Below are 26840 nucleotides of genomic sequence, written 5' to 3'. Positions count from 1 at the left end.
TCGAATAACAACGCCCTGTAGCGTGCATTTCACTTACCCCAAACCACCGCCATTTGCGACTTCAGTGGTGTAAAGGAATAGCTCACTGGAGGGCAGGATGGAGGCCTGTTGTGTTTTCTGTTGAAAGCTGATTGTGCCTCGGTGCCAGTGATGGCCGTGTGTTGGTTAGAGGGAGGCCAGTTGAGGGCCTGCAGCAACCTGGCTGCATGCTACACACACCGAACCTACATCTGGAGTTATGGTCTGGGGTGCGGTATCGTATTACAGCAGGAGCACCCACGTGGTTATCCTCGTGGCCGAGCGGTTCTAGGCGCTTCAGTCTGGAACCGCGCTGCTGCTACGGTCGCAGGTTCGAATCCTGCCTCCGGCATCGATGCGTGTGATGCACTTAGGTTAGTTAGGTTTAAGTAGTTCTAAGTCTAGGAGACTGATGAACTCAGATGTTAAGTTCGATAGTGCTTAGAGCCATTTGAACCATTTGTGGTTATCCCACGCAACCTGATTCGACCTGTTGTGGTGCCGTTCATGAACAGCATTTCAGGGGGCGTTTTCCAACAGGATAACGCTCGGCCACATACTGCTGTTGTAACAAAAAAAAATGTATGTGAAATCTTATGGGACTTAACTGCTAAGGTTATCAGTCCCTTAGCTTACACACTACTTAACCTAAATTATTCTAAGGACAAACACACACACCCATGCCCGAGGGAGGACTCGAACCTCCGCCGGGACCAACCGGACACTCCACGACTGCAGCACCTTAGACCGCTCGGCTAAACCCGCGCGGCCTGTTGTAACCCAACATGCTCTACAGCAGGGGTTCCCAAACTGGTGGTAATTATCCCCTAAGGGGTAAAACAGAATTTTTTAAGGTATAAAAATTGTAACGGCACAATTGCGTTTTGGTCGCAAAGTTAAACAATCTTAAAGACCATTACTATTATCACTATTTCATAAGTCTGTAATTTTGATTACTTAAGTTACCATTAATCATAATTTATTTTAAAATACTAGCATTTACAAAGGACACAGTGTGCCGGACGGTATACATTGTCAAACGAATTTATCAACATTTTCCTAACCACATGTTTTAGTCGAGTCATTGTCTTGTTCCTTAGTTCCTTGTTTTTTCAGCGAGACATACGAGATGGAGAGGAATGGCGGTGGTTAGCGCCACTAACCACACGGAAACCCGTCTGTGAAGTATAGAAAATTCTGTTCGAATAAAAAGTAATATTACATTTAGATTTATGGAATGTCAGTTGCTACAAAAAATAGACGTATAAAGAAGAGCTAGATAAATGCAGGACACTTCCACTAACAACACCAACAAGACTTGAATATCAGCTCGTGTCATAAATACTCGGCGAAAGTACTGCACTGTGATTCTCGTGCCATCTACTGAAACTTTAGTCAACAATTAGATGGTTAGTTGACAGAATAAATGCCCCTGAGTGGTAGACTGAGAAAATATGTGCTTAGCAGCACTGACCACTGCCCTTTTCATAGTTTCTGCCGGCCGGAGTGGCCGTGCGGTTCTAGGCGCTACAGTCTGGAGCCGAGCGACCGCTACGGTCGCAGGTACGAATCTTGCCTCGGGTATGGATGTGTGTGATGTCCTTAGGTTAGTTAGGTTTAATTAGTTCTAAGTTCTAGGCGACTGATGACCTCAGAAGTTAAGTCGCATAGTGCTCAGAGCCATTTTTTTCATAGTGTCTACCTATGTGATAGGTTACAATGACGCCCACCCTTCCAAGAGTTAAGTGCTCCCATCGCAGTCTGGTGACAGTGTTGTCACTATGATGATTAAAATTCTTCTGGGTTTTCTACCGCCTTATTATACACAGACGGAAAAAAAACGCAACAACAAAAAGTAGTTAATGTAGAGTAACGAAATTTGGGGAACAAATTTGTCTAGGTGAGTGACATTTCGGCATCATAGGATAATGTATGCCCGAGAAAAGCCAAGGCAAATGTGAAATACTAGTACATTAATAACCGGTGTAACCGCCAGAGTGTTGAATGCAAGCATGCAGACGTGCATGCATTGTGTTGTACGGTTTGTGGGATGAAGTTCTATGGCTGTTGCACTTTGCCCGTTAATACGGGGACGGTTAATGCTGTTCGTGGATGACGCTGGAGTTGTCGTCCGATGATGTCCCACATGTGCTTGACTGGAGACAGTCCTGGTCATCGAGCAGTAGCCCCAACCTTTCTGAGACCGTTATCCCTGAATTTAGTCAGGGATAAGCTAGTACATTTCCGTTTCTAAAATGTGAAATATAAATGATATTCCCTTTTAGTAGCTGTTTCTTTTAACCATGAACTACTGATCAATGAGACAATTGGAACCGCTTATTCCTAATAACCCTTTTTATACAACAGTGTAGCAATTCTGGAACCGCTTATTCCTAATAACCCTTTTTATACTACAGTGAAGCAGTTTTCAGAGCATAGTGAGTGCTACCAACAACTCCTTTTCGGAAGAGGAAGCTAACTATCCACATTGAGGGTAAACACTTGTCACAAAACGTGATTCCGCTCCACCACTCCTCTCCTTACTGACTCTTGCTTCACCCACACCCTACATACAAATTTAAAATCAACCAAATTACAGTTTATGCACTTCATTTGTCATTTGTAAATCACTTGACTGCTGGACTCCTTACTTCTGGACTGACAGAAACTGGAAGTCTTCAAGCTGCGAATACCACCACTGCCGCCAATAATAATAACGGTAGTAACGTGTAGGCTCTAATGCAGTGTAGTAGCCTTACAAACACTGAGTTGTCAAAGTCATGGGACACCTCCTAATATCATGTCGATCCTTCTTTTGCCTCAGTGCAGCAACTCGACGTGTTATGGAACTCAACAAGTTGTTGGAAGTCCGCTGCAGAAATACTGAGGCATGCTACTTACATAGCCGTCCGTAATTGCTAACGTATTGCCGCTGCAAAATTTTGTGCACGAACTGACCTCTCGATTACGTCTTACAAATGTTCGCTCCGTGCGGCTCCCTCCGTCGGAGGTTCGACTCCTTCCTCGGGCGTGGATGTGTGTGTTGTCCTTAGCTTAAGTTAGTTTAAGTTAGATTAAGTAGTGCGTAAGCTTAGGGACCGATAACCTCAGCAGTTTCGTCCCATAAGACCTTAACACAAATTTCCATAAAATGTTCGATGGGATTCTTGTCGGGCTATCTAGGTGGCCAAATCATTCATTCGAATTGTCGAGAACGTTCTTCAAAACAGTCGCGAACATTTGTGGCGCAATGACATCGCGCATTGTCATCCAAAAAAATTCCATCATTGTTCGGGAACATGAAGTCCATGAATGACTGCAAACAGTCTCTGAGCAGCCGGACATAATCATTTCGCCGGCCGCGGTGGCCGTGCGGTTCTGGTGCTGCAGACCGGAACCGCGGGACTGCTACGGTCGCAGGTTCGAATCCTGCCTCGGGCATGGGTGTGTGTGATGTCCTTAGGTTAGTTAGGTTTAAGTAGTTCTAAGTTCTAGGGGACTTATGACCTAAGATGTTGAGTCACATAGTGCTCAGAGCTATTTGAACCATTTGAACATAACCATTTCCAGTCAATGGTCGGTTCAGCTGGACCAGAGGAACCAGCACATTCCATTGTAAACACTGACCACATCATTAAAGAGACAGCACAAGCTTCCATAGTGACTTGTTGACAACTTGGGTCCATGGCTTCGTTGTGGCTGCGCCACACTCGAACCTTACCTTCAGCTCTTACCAACTGAAATCGGGATTCATCTGACCAGGCTAGTCGTCTATGGTCACAAGCCAGGGAGAGGTGATGGAGGTTATGTCATGCTGTTAGCGAAAGCACTCGCGTCAGTCGCCTGCTGCCAGAGCGCATTAACGCCAAATTTCGCCGCACTGTCCTAAAGGATTCGTTCATCGCACAATCTGCTCTTATTTCAAGGAGTGTTGCTTTTCTGTTAGCCGTGACTACTCTACGTTAACGCGTCTACTCTCGATCGTTAAGTGAAGGCCCTCGGCCACTGTTTTGTCCGTGGTGCGAGGTAATGCCGGAAATTTGGTTCACGGCACACTCTTGACGCTGTAGATTTCGAAAGATTGAATTCCCTAATGATTTCCGACATGGGACGACCCATGCATTAGCACTAACTACCACTCTATATTCAAAGTCTATTAATTCCCGTCGTGCGGCCATAATCACGTCGGACATCTTTTCACTTGAATTACCTGAGTGCAAATGATAGCTCTGCCGATGCATTGTCCTTTTATACCTTGTTTAAGCGATATTACCGCCATCTGCATATCTGAATATCGCCATCCAATGACTTTGACACGTCAGCGCTGTTACTCTTGTGCTGTCAATTAGTTCTTTTATTGTTGCGAAGTGCATAAAAAATCAATTTCTGGTCTGTTCTAGGAACTACCGCCAACTCTGAAGTGTAAAAAGCTTTTTGGCTCCAAAAATAGTTTCATTGGCTGCTGCTTCATCCTCTCTATACCAAAATAATTCATCATCTCAAATCAAGGCACACAAGCCACACGTAGACGAACATATTTGGCACGAAAGCAGTGAACATCAGCTTATTCACTCATTATCTATAAGATGTGCAGTTTGCAATTCAGGAAAAAACCCTGGTCCGAACTGTGTGAATATGTTGAGTGTGGAAATAACTTTTTTTGTCTGGGAGCAGGCAAGAAGTTTCAAGAGATACTACGAAAATTAAAAGGAAGTTATACCAATGTTGAACCACCGACTATCAAACTTTTAGACTGATAAGGTGTAACGTAATGACCACTGCCCGCCACGAAGTTGGATGCCAGCTGCTGGCGTTGTAGGAGCGTGACAGCGACGAAACGGACCACAAATGGGAAAATCCACGGAGATCAGTGATTTGGACATAGGGCAGATTATTGCTACCCGGAGCCTGTGAACGAGTATGTCGAAAATGGCGAAGCTTGTCGAATGTTAACGAGCTACAGTCTACATCTACGTGATTACTCTGCTATTCACAATAAAGTGCCTGGCAGAGGGTTCATTGAACCTACTGATATAGGCAGCTGATAGTTATTTAATGTTGAAACTGGATCGTCAATTTTCTTCTCAAGGCTGAGATTCAAACATCACCTTAAAATGAACATTCATTACCTGACAAATGAACTTGTGCCCTAGATGTGATGTCAGATGAAACCATTAAATGACAGTCTTATTCACCAATGCCACTTTTCACCACACTTTTAGACAGCAAATCATACCAAAACCGACATGTTTTGGAGAGGTCTTTAATGCAGTGCATCAACCAAACTGGTCATGTTTTTAGTCTGTGAGTATGAATACACACACGAAAGACTGTACTTTACTTCTGCAAACACACAACACCAACACGGCACCCGCCCGGCTTGAACTATCACCAATCACACCACAGGACACATGACGTCATACACCACTAACCTCATATGATACATGCATGCATCGTGATGATCTACAGAAAGTGAAGAAAAATGATTGAATGTCGACGATTCTTCACAGAATGTGGGGTTCGGATGCTTGCCTACTCTGTAAAGAAGGACAGGTGGCGATGTGTGGCATCTGTGCCGAAAGAGTACAATATTGGTGCACGCACAAGAGTTTTGGTGTCCGCGTTTGAGCTCTGCATCAGGCGACCCCTGCGTGTTCCCATGCTGACCGAACGACATCGCCCATTACCGTTTCACTGGGTACGGGATGATCGAGATTAGACCGTGCATGGATGGAAACGTCTCGGCTCGCCGGATAAATCACGTTTTTGCTACACCATGTCGATGGACGTTCCACAAACGCATCTTCCAGGCGAACAGTGGCTCGAAACGTGTGTCGCGCCATTGTCACAGGCCATTGGGAATAGTATTGCGCTGTGAGAGACACTCTCTTGCTCCGTGGTAGCCAGCGAAGAGAAGCTGACAGCTGCTGACCATCTACATCGCTTCATGCTTGATGTCTTCCCGGATGCCTATATCATCTTTCAGCAGTGTAACTGTCTATGTCTCTGAGTCAGAACCGTACTCCTGGAGCTAAAACCGTGCTGCAGTAGTTTCAGCTGCACGATTATGAACTCACGTTGATGTGTCGGCGACCAAATTCGCTTGATATGAACCCATTGGAAGCCGTATGGACCATTAGCGGACGTCACAACCTTGTAAAAAATCAGCGGCCATTTATTTAAGGGGATCACATCACTTGTGCGTTGACGTTTGGTGCCACACACGTTCACAAATCTACCAACGACCTGTAGAATCGATGATACGCAGAAACGTTGCTCTATTGTGTTACAAAGATCGCACAACAAGCTATTAAGCAGATGGTCGTAATGTTTTGGCTCGTCAGTGTAAACTGTAAGGGGGTGTTGGTTAGCTTAGTACTAACATTTTGTTGTTCTTAAGGTAAATTTTTACAAACTGCTATAGAAAACATATCACAACAGTAAAATTAAACTGTTACTAGTGGATCAAATTTCAAATATGTGAATTATCGTTCATGATTGTCTAGGGTAGATTTTTTTGGCGTTTATCTTCCCCTCGGGTAATTAAATGGATTGAGACGCATGGTCTATGTCCGCCACATTGATGTAGTCTGTTGTCAATTCACACGAATGATATCGCTCGGTTCATTGTTCTCAAAATTTCTTATCGACAAGCGACGGGATCTCGTACCTGTACAAGATAAAAGCGTCGAACACGAAGGGGGTGCCGGAGACGTCCTTGGCTCGGCGCCGACTACTGCTAGCGCGCATGCGCATCCTGAGCAGGTGGGCTCCGTAGGCAACCTCGAAGCGGTAGCGGTAGCAGGCGGCGGCGAGCGCGGCCGTGCTGAGCGCGGCGGCGCCGGCCAGGGAGAGGCCGAGCGCGAGCCCCGCGCCCGCCGGCGGAGGCGGCGGCGGCGGCCGGCACGAGGCGGGGTCCGCGGGCACCGCCGCCACCGACATGCCGGCCACGTTGCGGGGCGCGGCGCAGCGCAGCGCCTGGCCCGCCGACCCGCCGCCGGGGGTGCCGAGCACGCGCACCGCCGTGCCCACCAGCCACTGCTGCAGCCGCACCAGCGGGCAGCCCGCGCACCGCAGCGGGTTGTGCGCCAGCTTCACCTCGCTCACCGCGTCCAGAGTGCGCAGCATGGTCGCGCTCAGCTCCGACACCGTGTTGTTCGACAAGTGCAGCCCCGAGACGCACCTGAAAATCGTACGGAGACTACTACTTTTCAGCCGTGCACACGTTGCATCTTTTCGCATTATGTATGGTGAACGTTAATAAAACCGACGATCTGCAGGGACGGATTCCTGACTGGAAACGGAAGAAAAAGGGTCCTACGAATATGTGTCCAGAAATGTATCGTTGCCACGATACATGGTGCTGGCGAATGGTAGTTCCTCTGACAACGTGCCGTGTATTCCTCGTGTGTTGCGGGCCGTGTGACTGACGTAGCGTACCATAAGCAACAGAATGGTCCGGTATTCGTGTCGGGAGCAAGACGAGATGATCTCTGTGCACGGCCCAGCAGCTGGGAATGGACGAGAGGCAGCATGGTTATACCAAAACAAGTCCCCTCACAGGCACCAACCAACCACATCACTCAACATTTCAAGCCCTTTTTGGACGTTTCTGTGATCATGGGTCCTCTCAGACAGACGAACAGACAGGGAGGTGGCAGACTGTCCGTACACCAGATTTGCAGGACTGGATTCTCCAGGTTATTGACATTAACCCTATTATAAGCTCCATGCATATTGCCCACCAACATGGTGTAAACCAAAGTACGCTTATGTGTATCCTCCATGACAACTGCTACTATCCCTATCACATGCAATGAGTGCATGGATTATCAGCAGCAGATTTCCCTCTACAGGAAACATTTTTCGATGGTTTTTACACAAGACCATCACAATTATGGGACTTGTGTCATCAGTCCTCTTTCAAATGGTTGAAATGGCTCTGAGCGCTATGGGACTCAACTGCTGTGGTCATTAGTCCCCTAGAACTTAGAACTACTTAAACCTGACTAACCTAAGGACATCATACACACCCATGCCCGAGGCAGGATTCGAACCTGCGACCGTAGCAGCAGCGCGGCTCCGGACTGGAGCGCCTAGAACCGCACGGCCACCGCGGCCGGCTCAGTCCTCTTTATCGACAAAGCAAGCTTTACCATAAGTTGCATCATCAATTGCATAATCGTCATCTATGGGCTACAGAAAAACTTCAGTAACTGGTTGACATATCTCATCAGCATCAGTGTGTGGGCAGAGATTTTTGGTGACCAAATAACTGGACCATTTACTATTCCACAGCATCTTGATGGAGGAACGTATCTGGACTTTCTGGGAAATACTGTGCCTGGACTGCTTCGGAGTGTGCCTTTGGTAATATGACAAATCATTTGGTTTCTCCATGATGGGCCACGACCTCACTTTCGCATTACAGTTCACTGACACGTCAACATCATCTTACCCAGTCAGATGGGATGTGGATGCCCTGTAGCATGGCCTGCTGGATCAACAGACTTAAATCCCCTTGATTTTTACCGCAGAGGCATCTAAAAGGCGCTGCGTATGCTGAACCAGTTCCTGATGTTCAGACCCTTCAACAGCGTGTTCACAACGCCTCTGACATTATTCAGAGAGAGGGCAGGATGTGCGAAATAGTGCGGAAATCCATGATGCGAAGTCTGAATGAGAGCACTGCATCCCATGGAGGCCACTTTGAAGATCTGTTTTGACATGGACGCGATATAGCTCTGTACTGTGTTCTGGGACGGTCTGCTGTCATTGCACGCACACCGTCCATTTCCAGATACTTGTCCATAGACCTTTTTTCGTCCATTTTAAGGCATTAATCCGCCCCTACAGTTTGTCGATTTTATTAATGTTCGCCCATCAGAGCAGGTGTTCGCAACACGTCTACATGTCAAGCTCTAAGCAGCCATTAAGCTTGAAATGAATCTGCTTTTTGCCTTGTTTCATTAACACACTAAGGTGACGCTAATATGTCAACTCCCAAGAAGCAAGCATCTTTTTGTGAACATAATCTGGGGTGACAAGAATACTTCACTTAGTTCGTTGGACTAGCCAGGTATCCAGACGACTGACATGCCTTACGTGACACTCTTTGGATACATTAGGCCAATCAGACACTTTGTTGTAAGAATTGGATTTACAACAGTCAAAATTTAGCATCTTTACGCTCGTACTTGTCTCTGGTTAGTCGCACTGTCATCATCTACCTGTCGCTAAGCTATCTAAACTAATGTTGCTGTCACTGCCAGTGAGATCTCTACATACTTCTGGGTTTAGGGAATGCACTGCAGTTTCAATCTGTTGCACTAAACTGAGATGAGCTCAGCTACGTGCGATAAATCATTTCATTCTTCTCTTGGGTTCCGATTGAAGCCAGACCTTAAGCTTTGTGAAGTGTGCCTACGTGAATCACATACTGCATCGCCGTTCTTGCCCAGAGTGTATATGTGTATATAATTGCCCTCACCTAAGTGGCAGCAATTCAGTTCGACTCTTACAAAGTAGTATTTTGAATAATTTCTGTTAGTTAGCTACTTTTGTTCTTGTTTGAATATCGGTTTTAATTAACAACCCTCACTGTACAACTGCTTGTCTTGCAGAAAACGTTCTTTTTCTAACAGATCACATTTATAACAATTGCTTTTTCAAGACGTCCTTTGTTTTCCCTCCACCATATGTTTAAATAATGTCATGTACTGTAGCTGGCGATGATATACTCCATATGCTCTGTTTAATCATACCAGTCTCTGCAAATATTTTGTGCATTCAGCAACATTGCTGGTATTGTCTTTATATTATGTGATTTTCAGCAGTGACAAGTAAGGCAAGTAGTGTCCAGTAGGCATTTCATATCACTCTGCATTGCTGCCACATTTCCTCCCCTTCCCTTCCTCCCTTCTTCCTTCCCCCTCATTCCTTCCCCCCTCTACCCCACCTACTTCTCTAGGCGAACTGGGTCGCTTAAAGATGGCAGGAAGATCAGAGGGCTACTGTCCTCTTGGCTGGAGAAACGAGCTCAGCTAACATGGTTCCCACTTCTCTTGAGGCCTCTTGTTGGTTCACTCTCTCCTTCCCCCTTCTTTAGGACAATTAGGTGGGCCTCCTCACTGGTCATCTGTATACCACAGTGAAAGGATCAAGCGCCAGCAATATCAAAAGCAGCCAGGCAGGGGAGGAAAACTAACATGGAAGTATTAGATAACTGTTAAGGCTTTCATTGCCATTTTGTTGACAAACTGCCTGTTAGCTTCTCACTTGGTTCTTCAGCCAATATTTGTCTGATGATTTTTCTGACGTTTCACCAGTACTAGTGGCTGGCGTTGTCGAAGCTGCTGGTGGACTGTAGCCCAGCTCTTGGCCACTGATTACATGTATCTGCCGCGCCAACGTCCAGGAACTTTTCCATGGTCGTTACCTCTGTTGTTCTCCCCTTCTTACCTGCAAAGATCGGTCACTGCAGCACGGGAATCGAGGATCCATTCACCTTGAGGCTTTCTCCTGTCGTGTGGAAGCTATTATCATGTTTCTGTATTTGTATAGCTTCCCTGAACAAGTGTATATGATAGCTCTTGTCTACAGCAAGAACTTCGATATCGGCAAATTTTATTATGCCAGGTGCAGACTTTCTGCCATACATTCCCAGAGTGAAAGACTGAATCGGCCGTATATTGTGCAGACATGGTGTAAAGACTAAGAAGATCAAAGAGTATCCTCAATTATTTGCTTGACGTATTCCAATCTCTGTCTTCCTCTACAGTTTTTGCTCTCTACAGCTCCCTCTAGTACCATGGAAGTCATTCCCTCATGTCTTAGCAGATGTCCTATCATCCTGTCCCTTCTCCTTATCAATGTTTTCCACATATTCCTTTCCTCTCCGGTTCTGCGTAGAACCTCCTCATTCCTTACCTTATCAGTCCACCTAATTTTCACCACACCTCAAATGCTTCGATTCTCTTCTGTTTCGGTTTTCCCACAGTCCAAGTTTCACTACCATACAATGCTGTACTCCAGACGTACATCCTCAGAAATTTCTTCCTCAAATTAAGGCCGGTATTTGATATTAGTAGATTTCTCTTGGCCAGAAATGCTTTTTGCCATAGCGAGTCTGCTTTTGATGTCCTCCTTGCTCCGTCCGCCATTGGTTATTTTACTGCCTAGGTAGCAGAATTCCTTAACTTCATTGACTTCGTGACCATCAATCCTGATGTTAAGTTTCTCGCTGTTCTCATTTCTACTACTTCTCATTACGTTCGTCTTTCTCCGATTTACTCTTAAACCATACTGTGTACTCATTAGACTGGTCATTCCGTTCAGCAGATCATTTAATTCTTCTTCACTTTCACTCAGGATAGCAATGTCATCAGCGAATCGTATCATTAATATCCTTTCACCTTGTATTTTAATTCCACTCCTGAACCTTTCTTTTATTTCCATCATTGCTTTCTCGATGTACAGATTGAAGAGTAGGGGCGAAAAGCTACAGCCTTGTCTTACATCCTTCTTAATACGAGCACTTCGTTCTTGATCGTCCACTCTTATTATTCCCTCTTGGTTGTTGTACATATTGTATATGACCCGTCTCCCTACAGCGTACCCCTACTTTTTTCAGAATCTCGAACAGCTTGCACCATTTTATATTGCCGAACGCTTTTTCCAGGTCGACAAATCCTATGAAAGTGTCTTGATTTTTCTTTAGCCTTGCTTCCATTATTAGCCGTAACGTCAGAATTGCCTCTCTCGTCCCTTTACTTTTCCTAAAGCCAAACTGATCGTCACCTAGCGCATTCTCAATTTTCTTTTCCATTCTTCTGTATATTATTCTTGTAAGCAGCTTCAATGCATGAGCTGTTAAGCTGATTGCGCGATAATTCTCGCACTTGTCAGCTCTTGCCGTCTTCGGAATTGTGTGGATGATGCTTTTCCGAAAGTCAGATGGTATATCGCCAGACTCATATATTCTACACACCAACGTGAATAGTCGTTTTGTTGCCACTTCCCCCAATGATTTTAGAAATTCTGATGGAATGTTAATTATCTCTTCTGCCTTATTTGACCGTAAGTCCTCCAAAGCTCTTTTAAATTCCGATTCTAATACTGGATCCCCTATCTCTTCTAAATCGACTCCTGTTTCTTCTTCTATCACATCAGACAAATTTTCACTCTCATAGAGGCTTTCAATGTATTCTTTCCACCTATCTGCCCTCTCCTCTGCATTTAACAGTGGAATTCCCGTTGCACTCTTAATGTTACCACTGATGCTTTTAATGTCACCAAAGGTTGTTTTGACTTTCCTGTATGCTGAGTCTGTCCTTCCGACAATCATATCTTTTTCGATGTCTTCACATTTTTCCTGCAGCCATTTCGTCTTAGCTTCCCTGCACTTCTTATTTATTTCATTCCTCAGCGACTTGTATTTCTGTATTCCTGATTTTCCCGGAACATGTTTGTACTTCCTCCTTTCATCAATCAACTGAATTATTTCTTCTGTTACCCATGGTTTCTTCGCAGCTACCTTCTTTGTACCTATGTTTTCCTTCCCAACTTCTGTCATGGCCCTTTTTAGAGATGTCCATTCCTCTTCAACTTTACTGCCTACTGCGCTATTCCTTATTGCTGTATCTATAGCGTTAGAGAATTTCAAACGTATCTCGTCATTCCTTAGTACTTCCGTATCCAACTTCTTTGCGTATTGATCCTTCCAGACTAATGTCTTGAACTTCAGCCTACTCTTCATCACTACTATATTGTGATCTGAGTCTACATCTGCTCCTGGGTACGCCTTACAATCCAGTATCTGATTTCGCAATCTCTGTCTGACCATGTGTAATCTAATTGAAATCTTCCCGTATCTCCCGGCCTTTTCCAAGTATACCTCCTCCTCTTGTGATTCTTGAACAGGGTATTCGCTATTACTAGCTGAAACTTGTTACAGAACTCAACTAGTCTTTCTCCTCTTTCATTCCTTGTCCCAAGCCCATATTCTCCTGCAACTTTTTCTTCTACTCCTTCGCCTACAACTGCATTCCAGTCGCCCATGACTATTATATTTCCGTCCCCCTTTACATACTGCATTACCCTTTCAATATCCTTATACACTTTCTCTATCTGTTCATCTTCAGCTTGCGACGTCGGCATGTATACCTGAACTATCGTTGTCGGTGTTGGTCTGCTGTCGATTCTGATTAGAACAACCCGGTCACTGAACTGTTCACAGTAACACACCCTCTGTCCTACCTTCATATTCATAACGAATCCTACACCTGTTATACCATTTTCTGCTGCTATTGATATTACCCAATACTCATCTGACCAGAAATCCTTGTCTTCCTTCCACTTCACTTCACTGACCCCTACCATATCTAGATTGAGCCTTTGCATTTCCCTTTTCAGATTTTCTAGTTTCCCTACCACGTTCAAGCTTCTGACATTCCACGCCCCGACTCGTAGAACGTTATCCTTTCGTTGATTATTCAATCTTTTTCTCATGGTAACCTCCCCCTTGGCAGTCCCCTCCCGGAGATCCGAATGGGGGACTATTCCGGAATATTTTGCCAATGGAGAGATCATCATGACACTTCTTCAATTACACGCCACATGTCCTGTGGATACACGTTACGTGTCTTTAATGCAGTGGTTTCCATTGCCTTCTGCATCCTCATGTCGTTGATCATTGCTGATTCTTCCGCCTTTAATGCAGCGGTTTCCATTGTCTTCTGCATCCTCATGTCGTTGATCATTGCTGAGTCTTCCGCCTTTAGGGGCAATTTCCCACCCATAGGACAAGAGAGTGCCCTGAACCTCTATCCGCTCCTCCGCCCTCTTTGGCAAGGCCGTTGGCAGAATGAGGCTGACTTCTTATGCCGGAAGTCTTCGGCCGCCGATGCTGATTATTTATCAAAATTTGGGCAGTGGCGGGGATGGAACGCGGGACCGAAGACGTTTTGATTATGAATCAAAGACGCTACCCCTAGACCACGGGTAGTTCCGTATCATGTACATTTGGATAAGTGTATGTTCGAATGACTGGACAGTCAGTCAACACCAGGATCATCGAAAATAAATGGCACTGCAGGTTTAGGCAGGTGAAACAGTCAGCCATGGCAAAGCATGTATTGTGTGAGACTGACCACATAGTACTTGTAAAATTTGCCAACATGGAAGTTCTTACTGTAGAGAAGGACTGTCAGACTCACTTGTTCAGGGGAACTGTAGAAATACAAAAACTTGTCAAGAGCTTCAACAGGAGGGAAGGAACCCTCAAGTTGAATGTATCTTGGATTCCTGTGGTGCAGCAAATGACTGTTGTTGGTAGCAACGTGAGATCCATGGCAAAGCCCTTGAACACTGGTGCGCCAGACACTTATAATCTTTGCTGCGAGCTCAAATCCACCACCAGCAATAGAGGGTGAAGCTTTGACAATGCCAGACTCACTCTGGCAAAACGTCTGAAGAATCATCAGACGATCTTCAGCCAAAGAGCTGAGACAGAAGCCAGTAGGTCATTTGTCATGTAAGTACTAACCATTCCTCTCATTATTCATTGGTCATTGTGTATATGTAATTTCACAAATACTTGTGGTTTTCTTCTTTTCCACAGTGCAGCAGTAGCTGATTTGTTAGAGGAGGCACAAAACTGCCCAAAGTCTATTGTGTACAATGCCACCATTCGTCAGTCCGAAACACACTATAGTGACTGCACATCTTTTTTAAGAGAAACATTAGTATTATTTATCCTGTTTTCAACCCTCACTATAGGAGGAGGTCCATCAGTTTCACAGCCCACATTCAAATCATAAAGTTTATAATAAGATTAATATTTAGAAATAAGTACATCATTCTGAAACACTTGAAGTAGCCAGTATTTTTAAAAAAATATTATTTTAGCCCAGATACCAGCTACTACAGGAGATATAGAATGGCATCAACGGCGTAACATACACCACATTCAGTGAAAGCAGGAATATCTAACTGTATTTATATCTGATGATGTTCCTGTGGAAAACCAGGATCAAATATGGAAATATTTCTATTTTGGTATCATGTGAGGGTTGATGTCAGATATATTCGAGGACTCTGAAACGATTAGTACGGGATGATTCCAATCTTATTATAGCTTTCACACTGGATAATATGAATTTGAAATACTTTTATCAAGTGCATATAGGAACTGACATTATATTTACAAATCTGTGAAGAGTTTCTTGGAATTGCAAGAAACAGGTTTCTGATAAAACAAGAGAATTAAATGACAGATTGTATAGACGAAACTTCCATGATTTTATTTTAAACTACTATATACACTAAACAATGAAGTAAGTACATCAGTGACCATTACACCACAAACAAATCATATCCATGTCAGGCATTCAGTCTGGGAGGTGAGGGATACATAGATAGAATATTGATACATATGTGGGTGCAAAAGTTGAAACGGTATGCGTAGTATTAAATATCATGATTGGAAAATTGGTAAAGGTATTTAAAATATCAAGGCAAACTTGACTAGACTGGTTGACATGGTGCTTGTGATAACTAATCAGCAAATTGGTACACAGAAGACTGGGGAGCAACTTATCTCATAATTCATGGACATGGGGAAGACAGTCAGTATGTTAGCTGCAAGGACTGTGTTAATTGGAAAACCGTTAGCAGATACAGGAAATTATATTAATGCTATTAGACCCATTTTGAAGTTAATCGAAATTGAAAAACTTCTGGATGTTACGAATTAACAAAGACTGAATGAAAGAATAAATTGACAGGGACATCAGGTGAAGTAGTTAAAATAATTTTAAATTACGGTTGCTAAGGTTAGGGTATTTGGAATGTGATCAGTTTCTCAGAGAAATTTTTAAACCAGCTGCTAAATCTCTTGATCCCCTCTCGAAATGAAAGAAGAAGAAGAAAATGCCATTGCCGAAATCATTAATCGTCACAGCAATGCTAAGATAGATAAAATACATGGAGTCAGCAGGGAAAGCCACATATCTGGTAACACAAACTATAAATTTAACTGAGTACTTAAGACAGGTTGTTGGAAGACAATTTGGAAGAACACCTAGCTTACTGAATCTAATATTCGTAAGAGCTTGAAGACTTGAGAATTATTTACTGAAATAGCTACAAATGTATGGTAAAATATTACTCTTGACTTCTGTGCATAAGAACACCAGTAGAGGGCCAAAATGTCCAATAGTGTGAAATACAAAACCATTACTAATCCGACACCAGATAATACACGTAACAGCATCGAAGGTAGATACTTTAAACATAAAAAGATGATCAATCGATCCCTACGGTATATATACTATGATAACCCCAGCGAAAAAACAGAACAGGTACGACTGCTCACAGCATCAGCTGGGAATACAGCACACATGATGAAATCAAATCAACCATTTCTGAGTTAAGAGAATGACACATCATTGAATAATTACAGAAATAGTAGTTTGAGAACTCCAAAACCTGACATGCAAAACATTCCCACAAACACATGTTACAATATGAGGATTGCACATCTTCTGGCAAGCGCATATTGTAGATATGAAGCAATATTCAAACAGAAATAAAGGTTTCAAATATATATTAATGGCTATTGATACATAAATTTGCCTGAATGTAAGTGGTAAACAAAATGGGGAAACAACTTGCACAGATATTCGAACAATTGCTGCAGACAGGAACTTATAGTTGTCCAGACAACCTTCAACCCGATCATGGAGGTGAGTTCTGTAATAGGTACTTCAAGACGGTAATGGGGTGGTATGGATTACACAATTACTTGACATTCTCCAACATGAAATCGATATCGTGGAATGTTTAAACAGAATGATAAAACACCAAATGTGGACGCACTGTACACTTTGAGGATCATAAAGATGGCTAGATATTCTCCCACATATAATTTGACTGTATAAATGAAGTACACACCATGCAATAAAAATGAAACCAATTCAGTTATTATTATGAGCTTCTAAATACACTATAAAATCGATAAAAATGCTGGATACACATAAGCAGAAATTTAATATAGATGATATAGCATGTATTCCAAAGTAAAAGATAGAATTCTAGGAATCGTACCTACCGAACAGGTTGCTGATGTATTTACAGTGCAACAAAAAACTCCTAGAACTTAAATCTCAAAGGACATTGAAGGTGAAGAAGTTGCCGGGAGTTTTCATACAGAAGAATTACAGAGAAACTCTAAACCAGATGTGTCTGTCACAGATCATGTCATAAAACGCCGAGGGAACAAGGCATTAATCGAAGTCCTTGGCTTCCTTGCTTTGCACAACAGTTGGGTGGATGCAAGTGTTATGACGTACAACAGGGTGCACAAACTTCAAACCTTGCTGTAGCACAGCATGAGTGGCAGGAGTCGCATCAGCAGAGGCAGTGGCAGTTTTCTCAATACTCTACCAGTGGAACTGCACATTCCCACATATAACTATTGTGGGGAGAACAAGGCTTCAAAAACAGCTGACACGTGTTCATTTCTTTTCTTGTCTACAGTCTCCTCACTCGTTTGATGCAACCCACAACGAATTCCTCTTCTGTGTCAAGCTCTTCATCTGAGAGAAGCACTTGCATCCTAAGACCTCAATTATTTGTTGGATGTACTCCAATCTCTTCCTTCCTCTACAGTTTTCACCCTCTACAGCTCCCTCTAGTGCCGTCAGTATCAGGAATCAGGTAAAACATCAAATCTCCGTCATCGCTGGGGACGCAAGAAGATCCTGCAAGTACGGGACCAACGACGACTGAAGCGAATCGTTCAACGTGGCAGAAGTGTAACCCTCCAGCAAACTGCTGCAGATGTCAAGGCTGGGCCATCAACAAGTGTCAGCGTGTGAATCAATCAATGAAACATTATCGATATAGGCTTTCGGAGCCGAAGGCCCACTCGTGTAACCTTGAGACTGCACGACACAAAGCTTTACGCCTCGCCTGGTCCCATCAACACTGACACTGGACTGTTGATGCCTGGAAACATGTTGCCTGGTGTGACGATTCTCGTTTCAAATAGTATCGAGCGGATGGACGTGTACGGTTATGGAGACAACCTCATGAATCCAAGGACCCCGCATGTTAGCAGGGGATTGTTCAAGCTGGTGGAGGCTCTGTAATGGTGTGAGGTGTGTGCTGGTGGAATGGTATGGGACCTCTGATACGTCTAGATACGATTCTGACAAGTGACATGTACGTAAGCATTCTGTCTGATCACCTGCATCCATTCGTGCCCATTGTGCATTCCGACGGACTTTGGCAATTCCAGCAGGACAATGCGACTTCCCACATGTCCAGACTTGCTACAGAGGGGCTCAAGCAACGCTCTTTGAGTTTAAACGCTTCCGCTGGCCACCAAACTGCCCCGACATGAACATTATTGAGCACATCTGGGATGCCTTGCAAATTGTGATATAAAAGGTTGTATCTTTTGTTTGAAATGACTAACAAGATTAACATTTTTGCACCGCCAAGAGATCGTAGACCTCAGTATGCGACATAAATTTGAGCCTGATACACTAAATTATCAGACGGAGAGACAGACAAACAGATGGAAAAAAAATCGTGTTACATAATTAGAAATTCAGAATTTTCGGATTTTTTCCACTTAACTCTTACTGTGAAACCTTGCTTCTTGCCAAATTACATGATTAGAGGTCAAGGGGGAGTACCCTATAGGTGTTTAAGAGAGAGTTTTGAAGTATCAAAATATGTGACATGAATGGCCTTATGTTTTGACGGAATTGACAGAAATTTAAGATTTTTTCACCAGCAAGGGAAAATAGACCTTAATATGTGACATGAATTTCAACTGATACAACTTCTCGTTTCTGAGAAAAAGGGCTCTTAACAGTAGGACAGTGACAGACAACAAAGGCACGGAACCCTGAAAGCAGCAATCAGAAAACCCCTACCAGTAATTTCCAGAGCCACTGCATAATCTCAAGATTAGTGATTGCTGAGCAATGTCTCCTGTCAGCATCACAACAAAATTCTTACATCAAACTGTCCACGGGATAACCAGTATCCCCAAGAAAGTATTTAACCCATTTGCGGATCAAGATGAACGACTGTATAGACATTTTCGTCGAGACAGAGCTACAGCAAACACCGACTTCACAACCTTGTCATGAATGCATGGGGTATTTGGTGATGAGAGCACAATCAACAGGTGCAATTAAGTTTCCTGCCCATCTCGTTCGCCCGAAACCTTTCTCTGTGATTTTTACCGGTGGGACAAATAGAATGGTCAGGTGTACTCAAATAACCACTGGCAGAGGAGTAGCCAAACACTGCAAACGCCGTTGCCGCTGTAAGCAGCTACAGTTATCTCAAAGACTGATGAATCCAACACAGCACCGCATCAACGTCAATGGTTGCCACTTCCGGCATCTTCTGTGATGATCATCAGCGAGGGTCAATCCTGCCTTTCTGGGCAGTGTTATTTTCTCTCCCCTATATAGGACGATGTCAGATCATAAAAATTGCCTAAGACTCAGGCACCAACATCCAAATTAATTTTTTGAATGTATCTATATGTACGGTAATAATCGAAGCAGACAAAATAAATTAAAATTTGTACAAGGACGTCCCATTACGTCCAGTGCTGAAGTGCTTGTCAATATCGGAGAACTCTGGCAGTAGTGACAATATGTAAGGGGAAAACGAACTGAAGTTTGTGTTGGGAAGTGCACTCAGCTTGGGTAGTACGTGGAGCAGTGTTGACCATCGTACTGAGGTGGTGTAATGGTTAGCATTTCTTCCTAGCAAGCACGAAAATCCGGGTTCGAGTCCCGGTCACAGCATAAATTTTAATTCATTTCGCCTGCTTCGATCATTATAGTAGGTAATAAAAGGAGACTGAAATGTCTCAGGGAGACATTTAATTATAATATCTATATGTAACTATGTACATACGCGCATGAGCCAAAACATTGTGACCACTGCCCACCACGGGACAGAGTTCCGCCTTGTATCGCTGCGGGTAGATGATACGATAAGGAAAATAAGTGAAGCAGAGATGAATGGGGAGTCCTTTCAGCGACGATACGCGTCACAAATATGGAAATCCACTGACAGAAGTGACCTTGACGAAATGTCCCGTCCGACAGAACAGAAATCACACAGTTGTTTGACACAGCAACCTAAATACCAAATTTGGAATGATTGAAGGACTTTAGCCGCAGTCGGGCATCGATATAATCGATGGCGAAAGCTCAAAATTTGTGCTGGACCGGGACCCCAAACTAGATCTTTCACTTAAGGTGAGCGGTTGCCTTAACCGCTTCAGCCATCTGGACACACTTCCCACCTGACCTCAGTTCTTAACTTTTCACGCGCTAGTAGCTTCCACTGACCACTCACCTACTTGGTCGCAGGCAGTCTTATATATGATTATCAGAAATGAATGTAGAAAATGAGAGGGCTGGTTTAGTGGGTCATAATAAGCACATTTCACATAGCAGTCCGCATCCCTTTACGTACGGCGCTAGGCGTCGTTGACGATCGTCGAGCGCCACCAAGAGGACACACATCACATCCATCCGAGCCGTCATAGTAGCAGGTCTGCAGGCCAACGATTTCAATGTGTTTGTGACATCAAGGTAAAAGAGAGGTTGGGTTCAAGGTTTATGATCTTTATTTGCAAACGCTGTAGTCGACATAGCTGTGGGTATTCCAGGCGGGACAGCACTACAGGTTTTCTTACTGGAACGTGAACGTGTTGCTTTTGGCTGTGCAAATGCCTGTTTCCTAATTGTTGCACAGAAGGTAGCACCTGTGCACACTGCGGGGTCTGGTTCGCCCTGCATCAGTTTGCCATCAAATGAGGTCAGTCTTTCGTTCGTTACTGTGTTGAGCGGACAGGAAACGAAGGACTCGTGAGAGGACAGACCTGTGCTTACGGGGCGGCGGATGGAAATGCTCACCCTGCGCGACGTTTGTACTTTCGGAGGTTATCGAATCATCGAGTGCCAGATCCACGCACATGTACTGTCATTCCCAGGTCCCTACGACAGACAGATTCGCTTGAGGTACATTTTCTTCACTGTCATACTCTCGTAATGACGCATGAGCATTTAAGGCCTACTTCGGAACAGGTGTATTCTTTTGGCGTTACAGGCGAGAAGGTCCGACGGACGAGGTCGTCAACGCACCAGGACTTCAAGAGGAGGAGCCTTCAGAAGCTTCACGATCTTAACCCAGACGTTTTTCCACGTCGAACTGAATTCTGCCAGTGGTTTTTGCAAAGGAGTGCGATTCAGCCGGACTTCACGAACCGTGTACTTTTACGGATGCGACATCCTTTACACGAGAGGGTTTGTTTAACAGCCGCAATCAACACATGTGGGCACGAGAAAATCCGCACCAAGATCGCCTTGCTGTCTTTTTTTTCTGCCGGCTGGGTAAGTGATAGTCTGGTCGGTCCATACGTGTTCCCCTGGCGACTGAACGCAAACAAATAATCTTTTTACGAGAAACTCTGTCAGAGTTGTTGGAACATGTTCTGCTCAACATGCGACAGCGAATGTGCACCTGCGCACTTCGCGCATGCAGTGCAAACGCGTTTGTGTGACAATTTTGTTGAGAACTGCACAGGGCGCGGTGGCATGGCCTGTACATTCTCCCGAATTGACGCCCACTGATTTTTTGTTCTGAAATCTTTTGTTCTGAAATCTGTTGTCAATGGAACACCCACTGAGGATGATGAAAAGCCGATAACGCGCGTTATGGCGGCCTCAGATTCAAATTCAACTTTGCCAGAAGTGTTTGAAAGAGTGCAACAGTCACCCCAGCGGCGTTGCACGGCGTGCATTCAAGCAGGAGGACGTAATTTTGAGCACTTCCGTAATATTTCCAAATAAAGGTTATAAAACTTCACCCTGATTTCTCATTTACCTTGATGCCACAAATACATCGAAAACGTTGCCTTGCAGACCTGCTATACCATGGCAGCTCGGACAGCATGTAAACATGGGTTGCTCTATATGAAATATGCTGATGACCCACTCTACCGGCTCTATCATTTTCAAAATTCATTTCAGGTACACCATATATACATATATATAATTTCTGTGGTATCCTGTCCGAAGTGTCCGAGATAACAGAACCACATTGTTTTATACAGTGGCCTTAGATATCACATTTCGAAGAAGAGACCGACTCCAGCCGTAATCAGGCCTTTACCGCTTCAACCATCTGGGCACGCTTCCCGTCTGACGCCAGTTCTCGATTTGCGATACGCTAGTACTGTCCACAATCCATTTACCTACTTGCTAGCAACATGTCCTATATTCTCGCAAGTGGCACGAACCCAGTTGTGCATCCGCACTGAAGTTATCCTCTTGCGGGAACACAGGACTCGGTGCGAGCAAGTAGGTGAATGGACGATGGATGCTACTACCATATGACAAGATGACCATTTGTGTCGGACCGAAAACATGTGCGGATGTCAGAGGCGGTTAAGGCAATTGTTCGCGTTAAGCGGTAGGTCCGGGTTCGAGTCCTAGTCCGTTGATGCCCAATTTCTTCTGGAGCTGATCTATCCTTTAGAATTTTATATTTATGGCCGCTGTATTAAACGACAGTGCAGTGTCTGTTGTGTTGAACATACCCGACAGAGCAACCACCACACACACATATAAACTGAAGAGCCAAAGAAACTGGTACACCTGCCTAATATCGTGTAGTGCTCCCGCGAGCACCCAGAAGTGCCACAACACGACGTGACATGGTCTCCACTAATGTCTGAAGTAGTGCTGGAGGGAACTGACACCATGAATCCTGCAGGGCTGTCCATAAATCCGTAAGAGTACGAGGTGGTGGAGATCTCTTCTGAAAAGCGCGTTGCAAGGCATCCCAGAAGCTCACTTATCAAGACTGACAAGGTACTTCCCCTTGACATAAACTCATGAGGTTGGCAAGGTGTTTTCACAGAATAAGTAAAGGTGAAAATCCGAAATCGTTAATTTATAATTATATCGTGAGAAGAATTTTTCCTTTGTCACTTTTTAGCGGTCTTCAAACTTGACATTAAAACATTCCCGAAAGTCTTGGAATCCCTGGGACCGATATCTTGCCAGTATTACTGTCCAAAAAAGGCTAAAAGCGTCAATACGCTCGATTCCGCGAATGGACAAACTTTCTGTGTACATATATGGAACCATCAGTGCGCGAGTATTAATCACACCTGACCAATTTCTTAATAATTGTTCAAAATTATGAGTGCATGAGTTGCTGATGCTGTTTATTTTCATCTGTTTGCAGTTGTGTGAGTGAATAGGAATTCCTTTCACTTTAAATCCTGATATTTTTTTCTTAAAAGATCCTTATAGTCCTTTCCATGGAGATGTTAAACATCCTTGTCTTAGCCTATTTCTGATTTTGGCTTTGTAAAGTTCTCGCCATATCTGTTTGTTTTTTTATATGTTTAGTATTGTTCATCTACCGCATGTTTCCAGTGTAAATGTATATCTTCCAAGATCTTTAAGAGTTTTCACAGGGAAAGGTATCAGGCGATCTAGATGGGCAGGAAACTAAACAGTATCTGTTGATTGTTCTCTCTTCACCAAAAACCCCATGCATTCCTGACGAGGCTGTCAAGTCAGTGTGTGCTGTTGGTCCGTCTTGGTGAAAATGTCGATACAGTCGTTCATCTTATGTGATTTGATCCATACATGGATTAAATAGTTTCCAGCTAATACTGTCAAATACCTTTTCTATAGCAATAAAAGTTGTGTAAGTATCCCTATTTGATTCCAACCTTCTCTCTAGTAAGCTCCTGTGCAATAGATGACAAAATGGTAGATATCGAAATAAACGACAGAGGGATAGAGAAACAATTAAAATCGCTTAAAAAAAGGAAAGGCCGCTAGACCTGATGGGATATCAGTTCGATTTTACACACAGTACGCGAAGGAATTTGCCCCCCTTCTTGCAGCGGTGTACCGTAGGTCTCTAGAAGAGCGTAGCGTTCCAAAGGATTGGAAAAGGGCACAGGTCATCACCGTTTTCAAGAAGGGACGTGGAACAGATGCGCAGAACTATAGACCTATATCCCTAACGTCGATCAGTTGTAGAATTTTGGAACACGTATTATGTTCGAATATAATGACTTTTCTGGAGATTAGAAATCTACTCTGTAGGAATCAGCATGGGTTTCGAAAAAGAAGGTCGTGTGAAACCCAGCTCGCGCTATTCGTCCACGAGACTCAGAGGGCCATAGACACGGGTTCACATGTAGATGCCGTGTTTCTTGACTTCCGCAAGGCGTTCGATACAGTTCCTCACAGTCGTTTAATGAACAAAGTAAGATCATATGGACTATCACACCAATTGTGTGATTGGATTGAAGAGTTCCTAGATAACAGAACGCAGGATGTCATTCTCAATGGAGAGAAGTCTTCCGAAGTAAGAGTGATTTCGGGTGTGCCGCAGGGGACTGTCGTAGGACCGTTGCTGTTCACAATATACATAAATGACCTTGTGGATGACATCGGAAGTTCACTGAGGCTTTTTGCAGATGATGCTGTGGTGTATCGAGAGGTTGTAACAATGGAAAATTGTACTGAAATTCAGGAGGATCTGCAGCGAATTGACGCATGGTGCAGGGAATGCCAATTGAATCTCAATGTAGACAAGTGTAATGTGCTGCGAATACACAGAAAGATAGATCCCTTATCATTTAGCTACAAAATAGCAGGTCAGCAACTGGAAACAGTTAATGCCATAAATTATCTGGGAGTACGCATTAGGAGTGATTTAAAATGGAATGATTATATAAAGTTGATCGACGGTAAACCAGATGCCAGATTGAGATTCATTGGAAGAATCCTAAGGAAATGCAATCCGAAAACAAAGGAAGTAGGTTACAGTACTCTTGTTCGCCCACTGCTTGAATACTGCTCAGCAGTGTGGGATCCGTACCAGATAGGGTTGATAGAAGAGATAGAGAAGATCCAACGGAGAGCAGCGCGCTTCGTTACAGGATCATTTAGTAATCGCGAAAGCGTTACGGAGACGATAGATAAGCTCCAGTGGAAGACTCTGCAGGAGAGACGCTCAGTAGCTCGGTACGGGCTTTTGTTGAAGTTTCGAGAACATACCTGCACCGAGGAGTCAAGCAGTATATTGCTCCCTCCTACGTATATCTCGCGAAGAGACCATGAGGATAAAATGAGAGAGATTATAGCCCACACAGAGGCATACCGACAATCCTTTTTCCACGAACAACACGAGATTGGAATAGAAGGGAGAACCTATAGAGATACTCAAGGTACCCTCCGCCACACACCGTGACGTGGCTTGCGGAGTATGGATGTAGATGTAGATGTAGAAGTGTTTTAATGAAGTCCTTGGGTACGCAAGAGCTTCCTATGCGTGTTCTCGTAAATGACAGTAACATTATCATGTGTTTGGGTTAATACATTAGACTTAAATCTCATTACCTCAGCATGCCAGGACTGCCATCCCAGGAAGAAATTTGATTGTTTTCGACGTCAAGGAGCAGCACGTTACTGCTCTGGCAGAAGCTGTTGCAGTCTGGTAGCGTTCGCAGGTGATTGAACGCAAAGCTGAGAAGTCCCTCCCTGCAATCCTGTATCCACAGCTGCGGATATTCGGTCAGCTGGTTTCTAGAGACATCGAGGTACTGAAGCTGGCTGAGTCCACGCAGTGCCTGTCCCAGTGAGGTCAGCTGGTTCTGCGAGATGTCGAGCAGCTCGAGGTTGGGGACCCCCCGGAAGGCGTCCTGCTCCTGTTGCAGGCAGCACAGGCCAGTGTTGCGCAGGCTGAGCTCCCTCAAGCGCGGCAGCGGCGGCAGCTGCCCGGCCAGTCGGCGCAGCCTCGCCCCGCACATGTTCAGCTCCTCCAGCTTCCGCATGCTCGCAATGGCCGCCGGTATCGATGTCAGACTGTTGTCTCTCAGGTCCAATCTTTCCAGCGCCGGCATCAGGACGTGCGCATCTGTCAAAAACAGTAATCAGACACTGAAACGAGACTGACTTTTTTGTTTTCCTCAAACTAATTCAAGTTCCTTAATTTATCATTTTTAGGTCAGTAATTATCTTAGAAGAAAGATTAAGGAAAGGCAAACCTACGTTTCTAGCATTTGTAGACTTAGAGAAAGCTTTTGACAATGTTGCCTGGAATACTCTCTTTCAAATTCTGAAGGTGGCAGGGGTAAAATACAGGGAGCGAAAAGCTATTTACAATTTGTACAGAAAGCAGATGGCAGTTATAAGAGTCGAGGGGCATGAAAGGGAACAGTGGTTGGGAAGGGAGTCAGACAGGGTTGTAGCCTCTCCCCGATGTTATTCAATCTGTATATTGAGCAAGCAGTAAAGGAAACAAAAGAAAAATTCGGAGTAGGTATTAAAATCCATGGAATAGAAATAAAAACTTTGTGCTTCGCCGATGACATTGTAATTCTGTCAGAGACAGCAAAGGAGTTGGAAGAACAGTTGAACGGAATGGACAGTGTCCTTGAAAGGGGGATATAAGATGAACACCAACAAAAGCAAAACGAGGATAATGGAATATAGTCGAATTAAGTCGGGTGATGCTGAGGGAATTAGATTAGGAAATGAGACACTTGAAGTAGTAAAGGAGTTTTGCTATTTCGGGAGCAAAATAAATGATGATGGTCGAAGTAGAGAAGATATAAAATCTAGACTGGCAATGGCAAGGAAATCGTTTCTGAAGAAGAGAAATTTGTTAACATCGAGTATAGATTTAAGTGTCAGGAAGTCGTTTCTGAAAGTAATTGTATGGAGCGTAGCAATGTATGGAGG

The 26840-nt window shown here is 44.1% G+C and overlaps 1 protein-coding gene across 2 annotated transcripts in view; it reads right to left on the bottom strand.

The window, feature by feature from the left end:
- Positions 1-26840, bottom strand: part of LOC124776212 (toll-like receptor 2) — a 183499-nt gene that overhangs the window by 34057 nt on the left and 122602 nt on the right. For both annotated transcript variants that reach the window (XR_007015605.1, XM_047251063.1), the window contains exon 4: positions 25497-26013. Coding sequence is in view for 1 of the 2 variants with exons in the window: in XM_047251063.1 (XP_047107019.1) it covers positions 25497-26013 (517 nt within the window). In the remaining variant the exon portion in view is untranslated. The remainder of the gene's footprint in view (positions 1-25496; positions 26014-26840) is intronic.

The sequence above is a fragment of the Schistocerca piceifrons genome, chromosome 2 (assembly GCF_021461385.2).
Source record: "Schistocerca piceifrons isolate TAMUIC-IGC-003096 chromosome 2, iqSchPice1.1, whole genome shotgun sequence".
NCBI lineage: Eukaryota > Metazoa > Arthropoda > Insecta > Orthoptera > Acrididae > Schistocerca > Schistocerca piceifrons.
This window is presented reverse-complemented; position numbering and strand designations above follow the sequence as displayed.